Below are 18,004 nucleotides of genomic sequence, written 5' to 3' on the forward strand. Positions count from 1 at the left end.
CTAGGGAACAAGCTTTTTCAGAATTAGGTTTTCTGACTCTGGAAATATTTTTTCTGTTATAAAGAACATTATTTTCCTGTAGCATAACACAGCTTATGCACCTATATCTCTGCCTTGAGTGCAAACAACTACAATTGCTTCTAAAAGTAACTAATTTTATTTCAAAATGATAGTTTCTTATCAATTCCCTGCAAAGTTGCAATAGTTGCATGTTCTGAATTTATGCAGGGGCTTCCTTAAAGAAATTTTGTCTTTTACATGCCTTTTTTCTTGTACATCGCTGCCATGAATAACAATATTGTAAATTTATTTTGACTGTGACTACATTTCATGTTAAGTTGTGCACTTGTTTTATAACATATTCTTCATTTACACAACAGTGTATGTATTGGAAAATGTTTTCCCAAAACCTAAATAAATCATATTTATATGCTAAATGTTGAGTACATAAATAATTATAAGCCCTTTATAGCTAGAGCCCACACAAAGCTTTAAAAATGTACCAGCATACATGACGCTATTTATTTTCTTATGTACTTAAGAAAAAATATATTTGCCATGGAAAATGTGTCAATGCATAGCAAATTTGTCACATTAGTGCTCCAAAGTATCTATAAATAACCACACTCACCAATATATTATGTGCACTTCTACATATATTTACTGTTGAAAAAAAAATCAGTATATTGTTGTCAGTTTTAAACTTTTTAATACAAATTCTTTTAAAAAATATTTTCCTCACTTTATTTTAAAAAGTCTTTATTAACAGTGAGGTGAAATCACACAATGGAATAGAGAATCAAAAAGGGACAGCACAATGTTCCATGATATTTTAGCGCACTTCGGTGCCACCATTTTTTTATCCCCATAGAAATGCAGCAAGTAATGAAAAATGCTGCTTCATTGATTTCAAACATGTATATTTTAGATTAAGGTAACAAACATATGATCACTGTTCCTACAGATGAAAATGGGCATTTGCATCTTCAGGGAGACATAATTGATTTATTCTACAAATCTACAGATGTTCATTCAACAAAATCCATATATCTTTTCCCTCTTAGAATTCCTCACAAAATAAAATGCCTTAAAAGAAGTCTTTGAATGAAATAATGTGCCACTCATACAGTCATTTTTATCCTCCTCCGCCTTTTTATCTAGTCTGTGAAATAGGGATTTTACTAAGCTTTCCTGTTCCTTTTAAAAATTCTGAGGAATAGGGAAAGAAAGTATTCATTTGGAACAAAATAAAGTAAGGAAAGAGAACTTTCTCTCCATGAAGACACACAATAAAACTTTACAAGGCAATAAAACCAAGAGCAAGTGATTGAAAAGTTAGGTTTACATTCTTCCAACTTGTCTTGTTGTGGGTAAAATTTAGGCTTTCTTAGGTTTATATGAGTAACTCTGAGAGTCAAGATAAAAGACAACCTCTCTTTTATTATTCAACCAAAATATCTGCTTTGGTGTACTATAATAATCATCTTATAGGTTTTGTCCCACATTGTTACTACATCCCACAATGCTAAAAAATTGAGCTGACTGGGACACACCCCTGCAGGTGACACTGTTGATGTAAGTGGCACTAAGAGGTTGATGCCTACTTATCTATAGCAGAAAGGGAAAACCTCCTGAAATGCAGAGGCTTTGGTTGCAGAGAAGTCCCTGAGAGGGCTCCTCTTGAATTTAATGCAATTTAGGTCACAGCCTCAAAAAGGAGTCATAATTTTCACTTCAGAGTAAGTAGATGAGAAGGTTCAGACTAGTAAACTTAATAATTCAAAGTCTTCTTGTCATGGCTCATGTGAGGCTTTTACCTCCATCACTCCCCATCCACAAACAGGATATTTTCATCATATTTTATTAAGAATAGTCCAGTACTCTGGCCTTCCTAAAGGTGACCTCTTACCATGAAGCAAACTGTATGAAATCCACAACATGGATACAGTTCTTGATCCTGGGTCCTCAGCCTGATTAATCTATCAGAGATGCAAACAGAATTGCAAAAATGAAAACAAGTAAGCACTACATGTTAATCTGAAAAAGCTATGATTGCAGAGCATCCAGGCACCCCAAAAAAGGAAATAATTTTTTCCTAAAAATTCCTAAATCTGTATAGAAGGAAGGAGAAAGGAATGGTAGAATTCTGAAAAAAGAAAGTAAAGACTGATGGAAGAAAATAAGTTTTAAATGAAAACATCTGCTGAACATTTATATTTACAATTACTATCTATGTAAAGAAATTTACATATTAAGGATTTTGGCATACCATGTCAGTTTTCCATGTCTTTATAATGTTGTTGGGCACCTATGATAAACATTTTCTAAACTGCACAATCTAGGGTCTAGCTTTGATTCTTTGAATAGAAAAACAATGACTGTTCTCATTGCTTTCAGTGGGAGTACTTATAAATAAATTCTGGAAGATATTTAAATTTCCATCTAAAGTCTACAATGTCATAGAAATCCTGTTTGTTTTCTCAGATCCAAGCTCCAGATACCCAGTCATCTGACTGGGGAAAACCAAAAAAGGCTTTGTATGGGTCAGTTACCTAAATATTGTCATCTAATGCCATTTATCATGCCTTCCACCAAAAAACACATACCTTCTGTAGAATCTATGACATTCATATCAGGCCACATGGGTATTTCAGATACCCTATGGTGTCTGAAGTGACCTTTCAATCTTCTTTTCAGACAACTTAAACCTAGCCTTCATATCTAATAATTTGTACAATATAAATAGCTTTCATTTACTCTGTCACCTTTTTAATTTTGAGTGCTGTAATCAGACCTTTTCTCACAGAGGTATTGCAGGTACTATTAAGAGTGCAGAATGAAAGTGTTCCTGTGTTCACTGTATAATTTCTATAACATTGAAAAAAATTAGACTTGAGGTATGGAGCAAATCATAGATACAACAATTTCAGAGAATACAACCCAGTTAGTGCACTGAGCATTACTTCTTGACAGAAGCATCATCACTAATTTCCAGGGACAGTAACCTTGACCATCTTTTGGTATTTTCACTCTTGATAAATTAACTATTGTTAGTCTTGATCTTTCTAAGCAAAGGTCTTGCCTTTTCCTCCCAGTTTTATTCAAAATGCCCAGAATGTGCATGAGTCTCTTGGTGCCATCACCTGACCATAAGTGAAAATCTACTGCAAAAGAGATTTTAAAATATTTCAACCCACTGTACACTCTTCAGTTCTGCTAAGCCTGACAAAGGGAAGGGATAATGAAGATAGCAGTCATATCCCAGGGGAAAAAATTACGGTTTGTTCTGGACATTAAATGCCATGGCTCACAAGCAGATGCTGACACCAGCCATCAGCAGCTCAAAAGGCATTTTCAGTTTGAGGAAGTAAGACGGATCACCATTATGCAGCACAGCAGAATTTTTTTAGTAACACAAAGTATTAGAATCTACCTTTCACCTTGAACAAAAAAATCATCAATCAAATTTTAAAGAAAAGGATAAGAATAAATTCATAACAATTTTCCCATTCAAAAATCATATTCAGTGTGTACATTAAACTTCATTTGTAGAAGGTCACATTAGAACAGTCGGAAACTACCAACAATGAAATTGGTTACAATATCTAATTCACTGTTACATAAAACGCATTTACCGTATAATAGCTAAGGAATGCATGTAATTTAAAGAGGCCCGCTACAGCAATCACTGAGACTGAACATATCAAGTATAGTAAGTCTCAAATCCATTGTATTTAGAGTAGTGTGCAAGAACATTTTCTGCCCAGTGAGAGCCCCCTGGCTTAGCAAGAAAGTCAGGCTGTCACATCATTATATTAGATTAAATCATTAATGACAATTAGAAGAAGTATTCCTTTTGATTTTCATTGGCTGTGTTTTGCATGCTGAGCTCACTTTTCAATGCAGATTCAGCACTGTCTTCATTTTCAGATCCTTTTGCCTCATTTTTTGAGTATATGCCTTTTTTTTTATAAATGCGTATGGCTACGGCCGTGATGCAAAGCAGGATGAATATGACAACTGCTATCACACCTACAGGAAGAAAAGAGAAAAAAAGTAATGAGAAAGGACAGACAAATAATAACACGTAAGCCAGAGAGCAAGACGAAGAAGGAATGACTACATCACATAATGGAAGGCCTACAGGAAAGCCTGAGAAATGAGAAGACATTGCTGCTTTCAAATCAGAAAGAGCACTCTAGTATAAGTTTCATAGTGATTGTTTTGAAATTTTGCACTCTATTAATAATAATATAAAATCCACAGATCATTATAAGTTCTGAAATTATTGAATGGAAAACCACTAGGGGCCTTATTTTCAATAAGAGGATTTCTTTTTCTCCTTCACTATCAGGCCCTAGATCTCTGCTGGTTTGGGAACTCAAGCCACTGCAGAAAAGGAACAGTAAGGTGAGATACTTCTCACAGAGATAAGCAAGACCTTAGAGACTGCCAGCGCATCTCCTCTCTTCCTCATTCATCCTGTCATAATGGTCTTAGGACTCCATCTTCATGAGTCAGAAGATGGGCAGGAGAGGAATTTGAGGAGATGTGAAACAGAAGGGAAATGTATCGTGTTTGTCAGAGGCAGAAAATAGGACTAGGCTGTTGGGATGGAGAGAACACTAAGCAGTCTGGGAAACAGTTGTAATGCAGTGCCTCAGTGCCTCAGTAGACAAAGGGACAGTCTGTTGCACAACTTGGTCACCACTGCAAGAAAAATAAAAATACCTAGTCTCTTAGCACTGTAGATAAAAACAGAGCATCCAAAATTCGGTACATGCCTATTTTCTTGATCTCTACTATGAGCAGCATTGTAGGAATATAAAGGTTTTAATGCAGCAGATCCTTCTCTGCGATGGACTTTGCAATCTAAGTAAACCTTGTTTTTATTTACATTAACTAGAACAGTCATTCTTTTCTTTGAATCACAGTAGATGCTCTCTTTAAGGACTTTTCTATAAACTTGTTTTGTCTGAAGTAGTTGAACTGATACTTTTCTTAGTTATATTAATTTAAGAGTGTTTAAATTTTACTTAATGTTGCATAGATTGCTTTGTTTTGACTTTTAAACAAACATAGGCAGTAGAAAAATTGTGAGTGCCAAATTCCCATAATAACAAAAAATTGTGGTGTTATTATTATCTTAAAAGGATTGTACCTATTATAGCTTGAAGTTAAAAAAAATGCTTTGTTGTTAGCACACTTAAAAAACCCACACTAAGTTATCTAGTATATAGTGATCTTTATGTACAGATATTTATGTAAAAAAAAAATCTTTTGAAACAATAAAGCAAGTTTTGACAAAGCTAGACATGTAAAAAACTCAGAAAATGTACTTTTAAATTCTTACCTTCCTTGAAATCAATGGTACAATTCTCATTTGGTCTGTACAAAATCACCAAAGTGATACAATAAGTATCACTTTACAAGCAGAAGAGCTTCTAGGTTTAATAACCTCATTTTAGTATCTTGGGTACTACTCTCTTAAAAATCACTGGTCACGCAGTGTGCTTTTGCATGCAGTGACCATAGCAGGTATCACTGTATAAATGGAAGACAAAAGTGACTAGAGGTTCTTATCCTAACTCAACCATTCATAGACCTAAACAATTTTAACTTAAATGAAAAGCCTGGACAGTTTTGTTCTACTAAATTCCATTATTTCCTTTGTCTATGAGACTTTAAAAACTCTTAGAAAGTAAGTATTTTCAGAATTTAAAAGACAGAGGGGGTGACCTTTTTATCCCACTGCCCTTTCTGTCAAAGGGCAGTGGGATAAATATCTTTGCAATTTGAAACAGAATTATACTGCCAAAACATCATTAAGTTTTATTTCGTCAGCTCCTCCCAAAAGAAGAACTACTCCTAGAAATTCTTGCAGAGGATGATTGTCACAGGTGAAGACACTATGCCTTGAAAGAAAATTTGAACTGACAGAGACATAATGGTAAAATGAGTTGAGTTTCTGATGAGGGTCCCCAACCCCAAACTGCCCCTATTGAGGCTCATTTGAGTACTTCTCATTTTTGCTAAAGAGACAGAAGTGGTAGATTTCATGTGGGTATCCATATGAGATGGATCCTTCATAAAGAATTCATACGAGATGGACAATCATCCAGAAAGGCATAGTGATGAAACCTGTACATCAGGTTCCTGTATCAGTCCTGTACTTTAAGCACATACATCTATTGTAAGCTTTATGCTCTGGTCTGACAGGCATAAACAAAAAAGGGACTATCACCATATTCACTTTGGAAGTAACTGAATTCTACAGGGTTCTTCCTCTATTCCTCTGACTAAAAAAAAAAAAAAAAAAAAAAGTATTTTGAAAAATATTTATGAATGGTCATTTGTAGTTCTATTTTAGCCTGATAAAAAAGGCTAAAATTTTCTTCCAAAAGAAATAGGAAGAAAATGAAGAAGAGATTGTATTTCAAACCAATGGTAATTATTTTTATTGTTATTATTTTAACATGCATTTTAAGCAGTAAATCAACACAAATGAGTCTTTCCAAGAGAACATTGCCTTCCAAACAGAAAACCAGGATGAAATTTCCTCAGACTGTCAGAGGACTGATTCAAGCAGTGACACCTCATATTCTCAAGAAAAAGTCTTTCTTGTTCAGATTTATTAAAGAAAATTTTAAACACGACTGTGTAACAAGAGGTAATTTTTTGGCAAAGTCAAGAAGAAATGATGGTTCTTTCTTAAATATATGGTTTTTTCACAAGAAATCCAAGCACTTTTTAAAGTCATAGACAACACTATTATGCAGGTTGAAATTCTGTCCTTACTACCCTGTTTTTCATCAGAATGTTTCAATATATAGCAACACACCATAAATTTATGTAATAAGAAGAGTGTGATCAATTGCATTTTAAAACAATGCTTGACTTCTATCTGTCTACCAACTGTAGTAAAATAGTTAAAACTGTAGTAAAAAAGTAAAAATAGTTTACTTGTTCCTGTATGCACACAAAACTAAACTGACTTCAATTCATCACTGACAGATTCACAATTAGAAAGAAAAGTTTCCTGTGGATTTGTTACAGTCCCTATTACCTCCAATAATTGCAGAGTCACTTCTGATTGCATTAGCTAAGGGCTTTCCCTCATCTATTGGTCCAGAGTGATCTGCAGCAGAAAAAAAAAAAAAAGAAAAAAAGAAAATGACAGACAAATAGAAGACATTTTTAAAGAAATTCTCACAGTCACAGTTCATTTACAATATGGTACAGTGGCAGTAGTATGGGTCAGTAAGCATGCATAGAACATCAATGTAGATGACACTTTGCAGAGATAAAAAGAAAAATGTAAACATTCAGATGAAAAGAGAAAGGCTAGAGAAAAGGAAGTAAATACATATAAAAGAGAATTATTTACAAACTACTCCTGAGATGTTAACCCACATAGAAAATAAAAAGTCAGTTGTGATTCAGGTCATGAGTATTCTATTTGGATTTTGCTTCAGAGATCAGAACAAGTGATAACCATATGCTACCTGCAAATGAATGGGTTGTTTCACTTGATGTTGAGTCAGCTCCAGTTAAAGTACCACAGTTGGATTCAGTGAAACGCCCTTTTACAATGACAGGGGCTGAGCTGCTGTGGTGCAGTGCAGCCTTCAAAGGAGCAATGTGGTTGAACTGCACTGAAGATAGACAGCCAACAAACCCCTGAGAGTTTGCCTTCATAGTCTCCTCATCTACATCACTGTTTTCTGTTAATCAAAAGGAACAGAATACAATTAATCATAGTGCAAATGTACAAAATAAAGTGTCAGAAGAATAAATGAATAATTAACCTGTGTTCCTCTGAGTATATTTGAATTGCAGCAACATATGTAGATTCACAGAATCTCTTTCTTGTCTGACTTTAATGAAAAGACAGTCAGATACATTCACACCTACCCCTTTCTTTTAGACAGATGACAGTTGCTAATTTGCTGAGGGAAATGCTTTTAAATTCTTAGAGCAAGTTCCAAAGCAAAAAGTTTCTATTGTAAATAATGTATTCAAATTAAAATTCAACAATTTTTTATTCTGCAAAAGTATAAGACTGAAGAATGAATTCCATAAAAATGCATTTTATTGGATTTCTTCTAATAAATAAACATTTTTGGAACATATTCATTCTATAGACATATATCTACTCTATCTCAGCACCATTAAGTCTGTCAAAGCAAAAACCCTGAAGATCTCAGATCGTCCAATCCTGGTAATCCATCAAGATATTTTCTGTGAAATTTTTAAAAATGAATAGTGTTCAAATTTACTATGCATTTTAAAATGTGATACCATTATTGATACCACAAAGGGGAGGAAAAAAAAAGAAAGAAGATACCTTCCCACTTTTTCTCTTGAGTTACCTTTCTAAACGCTTGTGAAAAGTACTTTGCATGTTAGAACTCTCTGTTAACTCTCACTAAAGCACCACTTTTGATAAAGAAAACAAACAGTTTATTTACCCTGACAGTTCTAATTTAAGCAAAAACTCTGGAAGTACTAGTTATAAAAGGAGAACTCATAAGGGAAGTAAATTTGCAAATAAAAAAGGAATTTCATCTCATTAATTTTCACTTCCAACATGTCATGGAACCCACAAATGAACTTGTGACCTTTACAATAACCACCATAATAACTTTAAGTTTTACAGTGCACTCCTCAATAAAATTTAGGTTTATAGCAAAAAATGGGATAATGTGTTCAGATAGAATACTGCAAAATAGCAGAATAGCATTTTCTTCAACTGATCTCTGCTTATTGCAGTGATGATGGACTATGAGATAGAAGGGTGTCAGACAAAAGTCTGCTCACCTACACTGATGGATTACATAAGATGCTGGCTGTTTAACTGTCTCTGCTTTCTTTGCAGCTGTTTTCAATATCTGCCTCTATGCACTGAAGGATCTGCTAGGATGGGATATTTTAAGAGGAAGAGTAACAATGAAGTGGCAAGAAAGCATTTTCGCAAACCCTCTGTAATAAAAATATATACCTCTATATAGGAGTCAGATTGAAAACCTCAAGAGGAGAGTGGTTTCTGTTATTTTTTAGTTCCTATACAAATCCTTTACTAAACTACATGTATTAGGAAAGGAAATAAATGAATCCTTTGATTTCACTTGACTTCTTAACTAGAAAATATTGCTGGATAAAGTAAGGTTTTATATTAGATGGGACAACGTTCTCCTAAAATAAAATTTAAGTGACTGAAAGTGGCACTCAAAAACACTCACAGGTTGTTTATTGTATGTTACAGTAAACTGAAGTTATGCACCCTTAAGTGCTGGGGGTTAGGTTTATTTCCTTCTGCTACTTTTTACTTACACAATTTTTTCTGGTAAGTTGCTGGACACAGTAACGACTGGTTACTTAAGAAAACAAAAGAAGTGGCCGCTGCTGCTACTTGGTGCTCCTCAGAGTCCTGCTGGGCACCGGGATCGGCTGCCCCAGGGCTGTGAGGAGCAGCCTCTCCTCCCTCCCTTCCCGCCCGGCCCGAGCCGCCATCACCGCGCGCGCCCCAGCCCGCGCCACAGCGCCCCCTGCAGGCGCGGGGAATCACCGCCCCCGCCCCGCCCCCGGCAGCAGCAGCGCCCCTGCTGGCCGTGCCCGGAACTGCAGCAGGCGGAAAGGGCCCGCGGCCGAGCGGGCCGGGACTGGGCCCCGGGTCCTGTTTGGGGTCGGTGCCGCAGCTGTGGGTGCTTGTTTGCTTTATCATACACACCAGTAAAGAAATGTTATTCCTATCCTCATATCTTTTAATAGATAGCCCCCTTAATTTGAAAATTCTAATAATTCGGAGGGAGGGGGTTTACATTTTCCATTCCATGGGAGGCTCCTGCCTTCCTTAGCAGATACCTCTCTTTCAAAACCAAGATATTAAGTATCTTATTAGCAATTCATTTCCTAAGAGTACCCAAGTTTACCACAGACAAAATTACTCCACCTACATTGTCTTAAAAAAAAAACAAATAAAAAACACCCCTCAAAAGCAAAACACACTCAGTAACTCTTTAACTCTGCTTCAGCCATTTGTTTTTATGAAGTAGTCAAGCAGAAAGTCAGCAGACATACAGCTCCTATCAGAATATTTTAAGACAAGAACTGTGATGTCTTCTAATAGCTTTATGTCTTATATTACATCACCCAAAACTGCACACCTTGAGGTGAGGCCATCCCAGTGCAATCCCCTCCCTTGCCCAGCTGGTGATGCTGTACCTGATGCACCCCGGGACAGGGCTGGCCCTCCTGGCTGCCAGGTCACTGCTGGCTCATGTTCAACATATCATTGACCAGGACACCTAGGTCCCTTTCTGCAGTGCTGCTTTCCAGCATCTCATTTCCCATTATGTCCTTACATACAGCTACAGACTCTGGAACCTGTCTTTGTTAAACTTCATATAGTTGGCAACTGCCCAGCCCTCTAATTTGCTTCTGTCTCTCTGCAGGGCCTCTCTGCCTTCAAGGGAGTCAATAATTCCTTTTAATTTAGTATCATTGTCAAACTTACTGTACCTTCAAGTCCTGCATCCAAGTAATTTCTAGAGACGTTGAAGTGCAGAGGGCTGACGATGGAGCCTGGTGGAACCCCACCAGTGACAGGTGATGTCACCCCATTCACTGTAACCCTTTGTGCTTGACCTGTTAGCTAGCTGCTCACCCACCACATGATGTGTTTATCCATGGGCTGGACATTTTGTCCAGAAGGATCCTGTGAGAGACAGCTTCAAAAGATTTACTGAAAAGGATTATGTCAACTGGCTTCCCTTGATTAATGAAGAATGTTTATGTTGTCATAAACAGAAATTTGGTTTGATAAGCAAGACTTTCCTCTCATGGACCTGTACTGGCTATGACTAATGACTACATTGTCCTTCAGCTGTTTTTCAATGCCTTCTATAATAATCTTCTCCATAATTATACCAGGCACTGAAGTGAGACTGATGGGCCTGTAGCTCCCTGGGTCAGTCTTATATACCCTTATTGAAACCTGGGACAACATCAGTGAGCTTCCCATCAACTGGAACTTGAACAGATTCCATAATTCAAAAACCACAGAGAGACGCCTGGCAGTGACATTAGCCAGCTTTTTCAGAATCCCCTCAGGTCCCACAGATTCACAGGGATCCAGCTAGAGCAGGAGATTCTGCACAAGTTTTGTTTGAACAAAAAAACTGTCATGTTCAAATGCAGAAGAGCTCAGAAAAATACTTCTCCAACTGAAGATAATACTTTTTTTTTAAAAAAAGTTTCCTTGTGTGGTTTTCCTGAACAACATTTTCATGTACAAGAAATACATGATCTCATGTTTTGTTAACTCCTTATGTTTAGACCTCTTCACTGCAATAAACATTCATTACTTTTTTCCTCTGCCTTCAGGAAGTCTTCTTCAGTCTCCAGATAGGACTTCACAATCAGAACCTAAAGCAATCAGATTTCTAAGAGAAATAGTAACTCCTTTGAAATGGGGAGAAACATGTTTTCTTCAGTACAGATTCTGAGACAAATTGGGCTGACTGCCCCCCAGGTCATTATAACTCTGTGCTTTGAACTGCTGTGTCATTGCAAAGCCATCATATAACTGAAGAAAATCCCACCTCTGAATTTTTGTAACTGTATGGCTCTTTAGAAGAGACAATATTGGTCCTGGTCAAAAGGCCAATAGACTATTTATCTAAAAGTGTACATTTCCACAGATTTAATCAAATGCATTTTTAAGCAAACATATAAAAGTTTTGATATGATATTTTATAACAAAGATAGAAGAAGCTTTCATTCTGTTCTGGTCACTGTGGTATTAACCTTATGTGAGTGTGACTGCAATAAACTACTACACTTCAAATATTATACATTCCTGATTCCGTTTTATCAACATATTGTAAAGTTTGGAAATATTTGTAACATTTTCTTGTAGTAGTTTATATTTCAGCTAATATTGCTTTAAAGTTATGCATAAATTATCATTCTCTTTTTCATTTTCTGGGCATATCTATACACCAGTTCTCTTTTGGAGTGTGAGATTTATATATAAAATCTACATTTCTAAAGTATATATTTCTGTTTGTGTTAGAGGTACTTAGTTTTACAGTAAGAAAACAAATCAGCTGCACTGAGATTCTCCTAAAGGTAACTAAACAATAATTAAGATTTTTTATGGTCTATAAACATGGTTTCTGAATTTCTTTAATACATTTTAAGCTATTTAGCATTTGGTAATTGTTCTCATAAAAATAACTATCCCTGTATGAATTTTATGATATATTTAAAATTATTATTCTACCTTTTCTAGATAACACTCTCATAATTGAGAACAACAACCACCTATTTGACAGATAAAGAATTAACTGGATCTCCTTATCCAAACATTTGCATGCAACAGCTCAATGTCTAAATAGGGACTGGTGACAGGTAGTGCTCCTCTGGGCCAACAGGCCAACACTATTTCTGTTCAACATCTTCTCTAAAGACACCAAGAGCAGGATTGAGTGCATCTGAAGGAACTCTGTGGATGACACTAAACTGAACTGTTCAGTTGACACACCTGAGAGATGGAATGCCAACCAAAGGGACATTGACAGATTTGAGGACTGGGACCTAGTGAATCTCATCAAATTCAACAATGGCAAGTGCAAAGTTGCAACCCCCAGTATCAATACAGACTGGGGTGGGGGGTGAATGGATTGAGAGCTGCCTTGAGGAGAAGGGCTTGGGGGTGTTGGTGGACAAGAAGCACAACATGGGCCAGAAATGTGCACTTGCAGCCCAAAAGCCATTGGTATTCTGCAACTGTTCAAGGCCAGGTTAGATGCAGCTCTGAGAAACCTGGTCTAGTGGAAGGTGCTCCTGCCTATTACAGGGGGTTTCAATGAAGTGATCTCTAAGGTCCCTTCCAATCCAGGTCATTCTACGACTCCAGGCTGCATCCAAAGCATTGTGGCCAGCAGGGCAAGGGAAGTGACTCTGTGCCTCTCATCTGCTCTGCTGAGACTCCACCTGGAACCCTGCATCCAGCTCTGGGGTCCTAGGCAGGAAAGACATGGACTTTTAGAGCAAATCTAGAGAAGGACTGCGAAGATAATCAAAGTACTGAAGCAGCTCTCCTATAAAGAAAGACTGAGAGAGTGGGGGATGTTCAAGCCTGGAGAAGTCTCCAAGGTGATTTTATAGCAGCCTTACAGTACCTAAAGGACGGCACAAGAAAGCTGGAGTGACATTTTACATGTGCATGTAGTAATAGGACAGAAAGGAATGGCTTTAAACTCAACAGTTGTAGATTTAACCTGGAAATAAGGAAGAAATTCTATGCTGTGTGGGTGAGAGACGCTGGAACAGATTGCCCAGGAAAGCAGTGCATACCCTCATGGAAGTGTTCAAGGCCAGTGGATGAGGCTTTGAATGATCTGGTCTGGACAAAGCTGTTCCAGCACATAGCAGGGGTGCTGGAACTAGATGACCTTTTATGTACTTTTCAACCCAAAACTTTCTGTGACTCTATGAAATCACTTTAGAGAAAAGAGAAATACCCTTTAAATTTGCACCAACACCAAATCTTCCTCTATCATTGCCAAAGTGAAAGGTATGAAAATAACATGATCTTGAGAATTTGAGTCGAGGCTATTGCTATTTTATTTTAAGAAATGGTGATTGTAGATTGGTAAATTTCATTTTGATGATTCCTTAAGAGAAACAGAGGTATTTTGAAGAATCATCACTAGCCAAAGAATCTTCAACAATGATTTGACTTACATTACCATATTCTTCACTGTCTACATCAAAATCTAATCACAAGAAGTTTTTCAAGTACAATACGTGATTAATAGTATTATATCATCTTTGTGTATGACTTCAATTTGATTTGTTTTTTATCCAGAATAGAAAACAAAGTGGTGTTTCTTAATGCTTGATTGCAAAATGAGAGAGAAGTGTACAATTATTTTAATGGAACCCACTTGATCATTTTTTCAGGAAGCACTTATTTGTTATTATATCTGTATTTCCACAAGACTGAAGTTTTTACCTTGATTGTGATTCTGTGTCTAAGTAAATCCACAACAACAAATGCCTTTCAGTGACATTTCTGTTGTTTTTTTTCATGCCTCATGATGACGTTTGATCCATATTTTAGAAAACCTTGTAGTTTTAGAAAATGCTGTGGTGTTCCACTTACCTAAAATCTTTCCAAGTGTGAGAGACTTGATTGCATTGAATTCTGTGCCTGAAGACAGAATAAACTTCATTCTTTCATTCTGGTTAACCTACAGAATGATAGAGTGAGGAACAAAGTAGAATAATGGAAGAAATAGTAGTCAATATTTTCAAAAACGCAAGTAAGATCAAGGCTAAAATTAAGAAGGTCTGAGGTGCAATAAATCCGTGGGTCTCTGGGCTAATATAAATCCAGATCTGGCTTGCTAAGGACTAAAGCCCACATGGAATTGCGTAGACGGAAGGTAAAAGACGAGAAGCGCTCTTTGCCACGTGGAGACAAGTATCCAGTTTATTAGCTTGAGACAGGACACGTCTGGTGGCAACAACCACGCAGGTAGCAAAGAGGCAGAACCACACCTGCCATAGGGTTTTATCCCCCAGGTGATGGGGGCAGGGAAAGAGGACCACGGCCAATGGGATAACATTGGGGAGGGGTGAGGGGAGGGACCACCCGTGGGACAGACCACTAACGGAGGGGGGGTATGGGGACAAACCATGTGATGAGAAAGGGGGAATAAACAGTCTGCGTGACCTGACATACCCAGTAAAATTTTCCCATCACCAGGGTAAAAACACCAACTAAATAAGCTATTTAGTGCACTACAACACTGAGGGAAGCATTTGTTATTTATAGCATAAAAACTCATCAGGAAATAGATTATTAGCTTCCTTAGATCACTGATTATAACTGATATTCTTAAGCATCCCACTTGATAAGCCTTTATTTATCTTAGCGATTTGCCTGATTCTTTCTTTTTCACCTCTAGGATGAATAAAAAATAGCAAACCTTTAAGAATATGAAAAAAATCTCTTTTCATTTTCAAAAGGCACTCAGTATTTAATTTCATAAAGATCAAATATTTTATTGTAAATATTCTGCCTCTCAGGGTACCTCTAGAACAACTTCAAGCCAAGTACCATTACTCAAGTTCTAGCTTCAAAATACTAAATTATAACATGCAGGTATTTTGAATTTAAAATTGTATTAAAAAAAGACTTTTTGCATGTTAATATCAATCATTAGCAAAATAAATGTTTCTATTTTTCATGAAATTTCCACAAAAATAGCAAAAAATATCTTCCTTAATAGCCACATTCATTTGATGATGTAAAAGAGACCAAAGAAAAATTTTAAAAGACCTACATTATTATCTGTGTGGTAATATATTTGTCCTGTAATTTAATGCATAATTTAACTAAAAAACCTGAAAATGCAAGACCCAAAACAAACAACAGCAGTCACACACATTCACCAAATTTTGAAAATTCAACCATCAAACAATTACTTGCATTTTCATATAAAGTTAGGAGTGATATTGGCCTGTTGAAATAAAAAAAATAACATCAAAGAGATTGGCTAACATTAATTTTGACTGTGCATCATGAGAGTGTTAACTTTGCTTTGATTACTTGAGATGTTAAGGCACATTTTATTTGGGGGTAATTGCCTTGTTGCAAGTATTTACTGCATTTTGCTTGTCTACTTTTTTATGATAATCCACTTTTTCCCCCACCCATAACAGAATTACCTCTACAAACAGTGTTTCCTCCTCTCTGTTAATCTTCACATGTTGTAGTTGTCCATCAGCCACGTTTTTGAAACTGATGCTGAAGACATCAGGATCTTGATGACTATCTAACTTGTACCTAATCTGTAAACTTCCTGCAGGGATAAAGAGAGAAAAGGTGTAGTACACTACATACACTATAAGCAGTATAGATCATATATTTTGTGAAAGATACTATATAATAGATGATAAGCAATATATGATCTAACATGCTTCACAGGGGTACTGCAAGGGCAAAACAAATGCTTGATTTGTTTAAGGACTTAGCCATGAGAAATGGATAAAAGTGAGAAATTAAAGGCAACAGAATGAGTAATAGCAATGTCAGAAGCAGGATATAGTGGCAAAAATAGTCATAAGCTGTCTCAATTTTGATTATTGACTTTAAATTTGGGCAGAAATTTTATAATTACTTTCAAAATTCAGCTGAGAAAGACTCAGTCTGGTAGCTCTCATAATTGTGACTTATCAAATATAACTCATAATTCTTGAATAATGTTTTGCCTCTCCAGTCCTGTAAACCTCAGACCATTTGAAAATTTAATTGAATGCTGTGTACTAACTCCTAGATCACTTTCCATTCCTTATTGTTAACTCCCAAAATACCATCTGTACACAAATAATCACACAAAGACTCAGAGGAGAACACAGAGGCAATGGAGTTTCCTGGTCAGAAATTCCTTCTCAGCTGCAGATGGACCACAATTTTCTACTCATGCTCAAGAAATAGCAGCCCATGTCAGATCCAGGTCAGTCATGAGCAACACATGTTCCGTGTCACATGATGGGGAGGATAATGCAGCTATTCTATATCCAAATATGTGTCTAGGTAAGCATAGAACCTTCCTCAAGCACAGATCCACAGTCTGCAAAGATAAACCTGAAAATTTAACTCAGCCTGTGAGTTTTTTTTACTTAAAGAAAAAATACCTAGATCTAGACGAAAGAATGGAAAGATCTGACTAATAGTTAATGCTCATCTTACACAGAAATGACAGTAATGTTACACGTATTTTTACAGGTATGTCTATATATATATATATATATATATATATATATATATATATATATATATATGTATTTTCATAGGTATATAAGTAGCTTATGAAATAAATTCAATGAAATTACCTCTGATTAATTTGGGAAATGGATAATGCACTTTAAGAAGTATTTTATTTCATAATTTCTTTTGGGGATGGCAATTAATAGGCCTCATGAATAGAATGCAGCTCAGATAAATTTTAATTTTCTTTTCCAAACTTTAAAACCCAAACATTTCTAAAGGATTTTCAGAAATAAAGATTTTTGACAACATGATTAAAAAACAGTAGTGAAAGTTGAAAGTACAGTAGGAGGAATGCTTTTCATGTGGAAAGAATTGATGCAGCTGAAAAACAAAGATATGATCTAAAGAAACAACAGGACAATATGTAGTTCCTGCTTCAGGTCTGGAAATCAAAAAGAATCCAAGCTGACAGTTATGATGTTCATTACTATTTCCAGACATCCGATCTGAAAACTCACCATTCCTGGTGAGAATGACCGAGAGGTATTCCTTGTAGAAGGAGCTGACATAGAGCAGTAAGCTTGGTGTCCGTGTTGTTCGAAAGGCAAATGTAATTGCTTCCCTGGCCAGTGTCATGTCAGCATAGAAAGAAGAAGCATGAGAACTGGTATTTTTAGCTAATGTGTAGTATTCTTGAAAGTTGTATGTCACAGAAGTGCCAGTCCAAAAATAGGCAGAGATCTCTGAAACAAAAAGTAATTAAATATTTTAATATTATGCAAAATAACACTAGAGAGCTTTTTTTTGTTGTTTGGTTGGTGTTTTTTTTCCTTCTGCCACACCACAGTATAAAATAAAATGTATTCTAGACTATTGTGATAAAGCTAAAAAGTAAATTTAAATGAAACTAGCATTTAGAACTACAGAGAAATTTAAGACACAACCTGGTCTAAGGCAAAAGCTTATTTAGATGTGTGTCTTAAATATCTGTTTCATGAAGAAGTGCATTTTTTTCTAGGTTATTTTCTATTGATCATCCTGGTCCTCAAGCACAGTATATTCTGTCTCGCATGTATGGTGCTCCTACAAGGAAGTGGGTGCGGCAATTTGAATCTTAACGTTTAGATTAGATATGTGGTAGAAGAGACTGGTCAGGTGTCAGAAAAAAAAAGGAAAATAGAAACCTACTTATGCTCTTCTTACATTTGAATTACT

At 36.2% G+C, this 18,004-nt stretch overlaps 1 protein-coding gene across 2 annotated transcripts in view; it reads right to left on the minus strand.

Moving 5' to 3' along the window:
* Window positions 1–638: 638 nt before the first annotated feature.
* Window positions 639–18,004, minus strand: part of CNTNAP4 (contactin associated protein family member 4) — a 205,985-nt gene continuing 188,619 nt past the window's right edge. The window contains exons 19-24 of one of the 2 annotated variants that reach the window (XM_036403162.2): window positions 17,308–17,532; window positions 15,745–15,878; window positions 14,174–14,261; window positions 7,506–7,724; window positions 7,067–7,138; window positions 639–4,032 (exon numbers count right to left, since the gene is read on the minus strand). In XM_036403162.2, coding sequence (XP_036259055.1) covers window positions 3,839–4,032; window positions 7,067–7,138; window positions 7,506–7,724; window positions 14,174–14,261; window positions 15,745–15,878; window positions 17,308–17,532 — 932 coding nt within the window. In that variant the 3' untranslated portion in view covers window positions 639–3,838. The remainder of the gene's footprint in view (window positions 4,033–7,066; window positions 7,139–7,505; window positions 7,725–14,173; window positions 14,262–15,744; window positions 15,879–17,307; window positions 17,533–18,004) is intronic. The other variant, XM_036403163.2, reaches the window with a different exon arrangement.

The sequence above is a fragment of the Molothrus ater genome, chromosome Z, assembly GCF_012460135.2.
Source record: "Molothrus ater isolate BHLD 08-10-18 breed brown headed cowbird chromosome Z, BPBGC_Mater_1.1, whole genome shotgun sequence".
Taxonomy (NCBI): Eukaryota; Metazoa; Chordata; class Aves; order Passeriformes; family Icteridae; genus Molothrus; species Molothrus ater.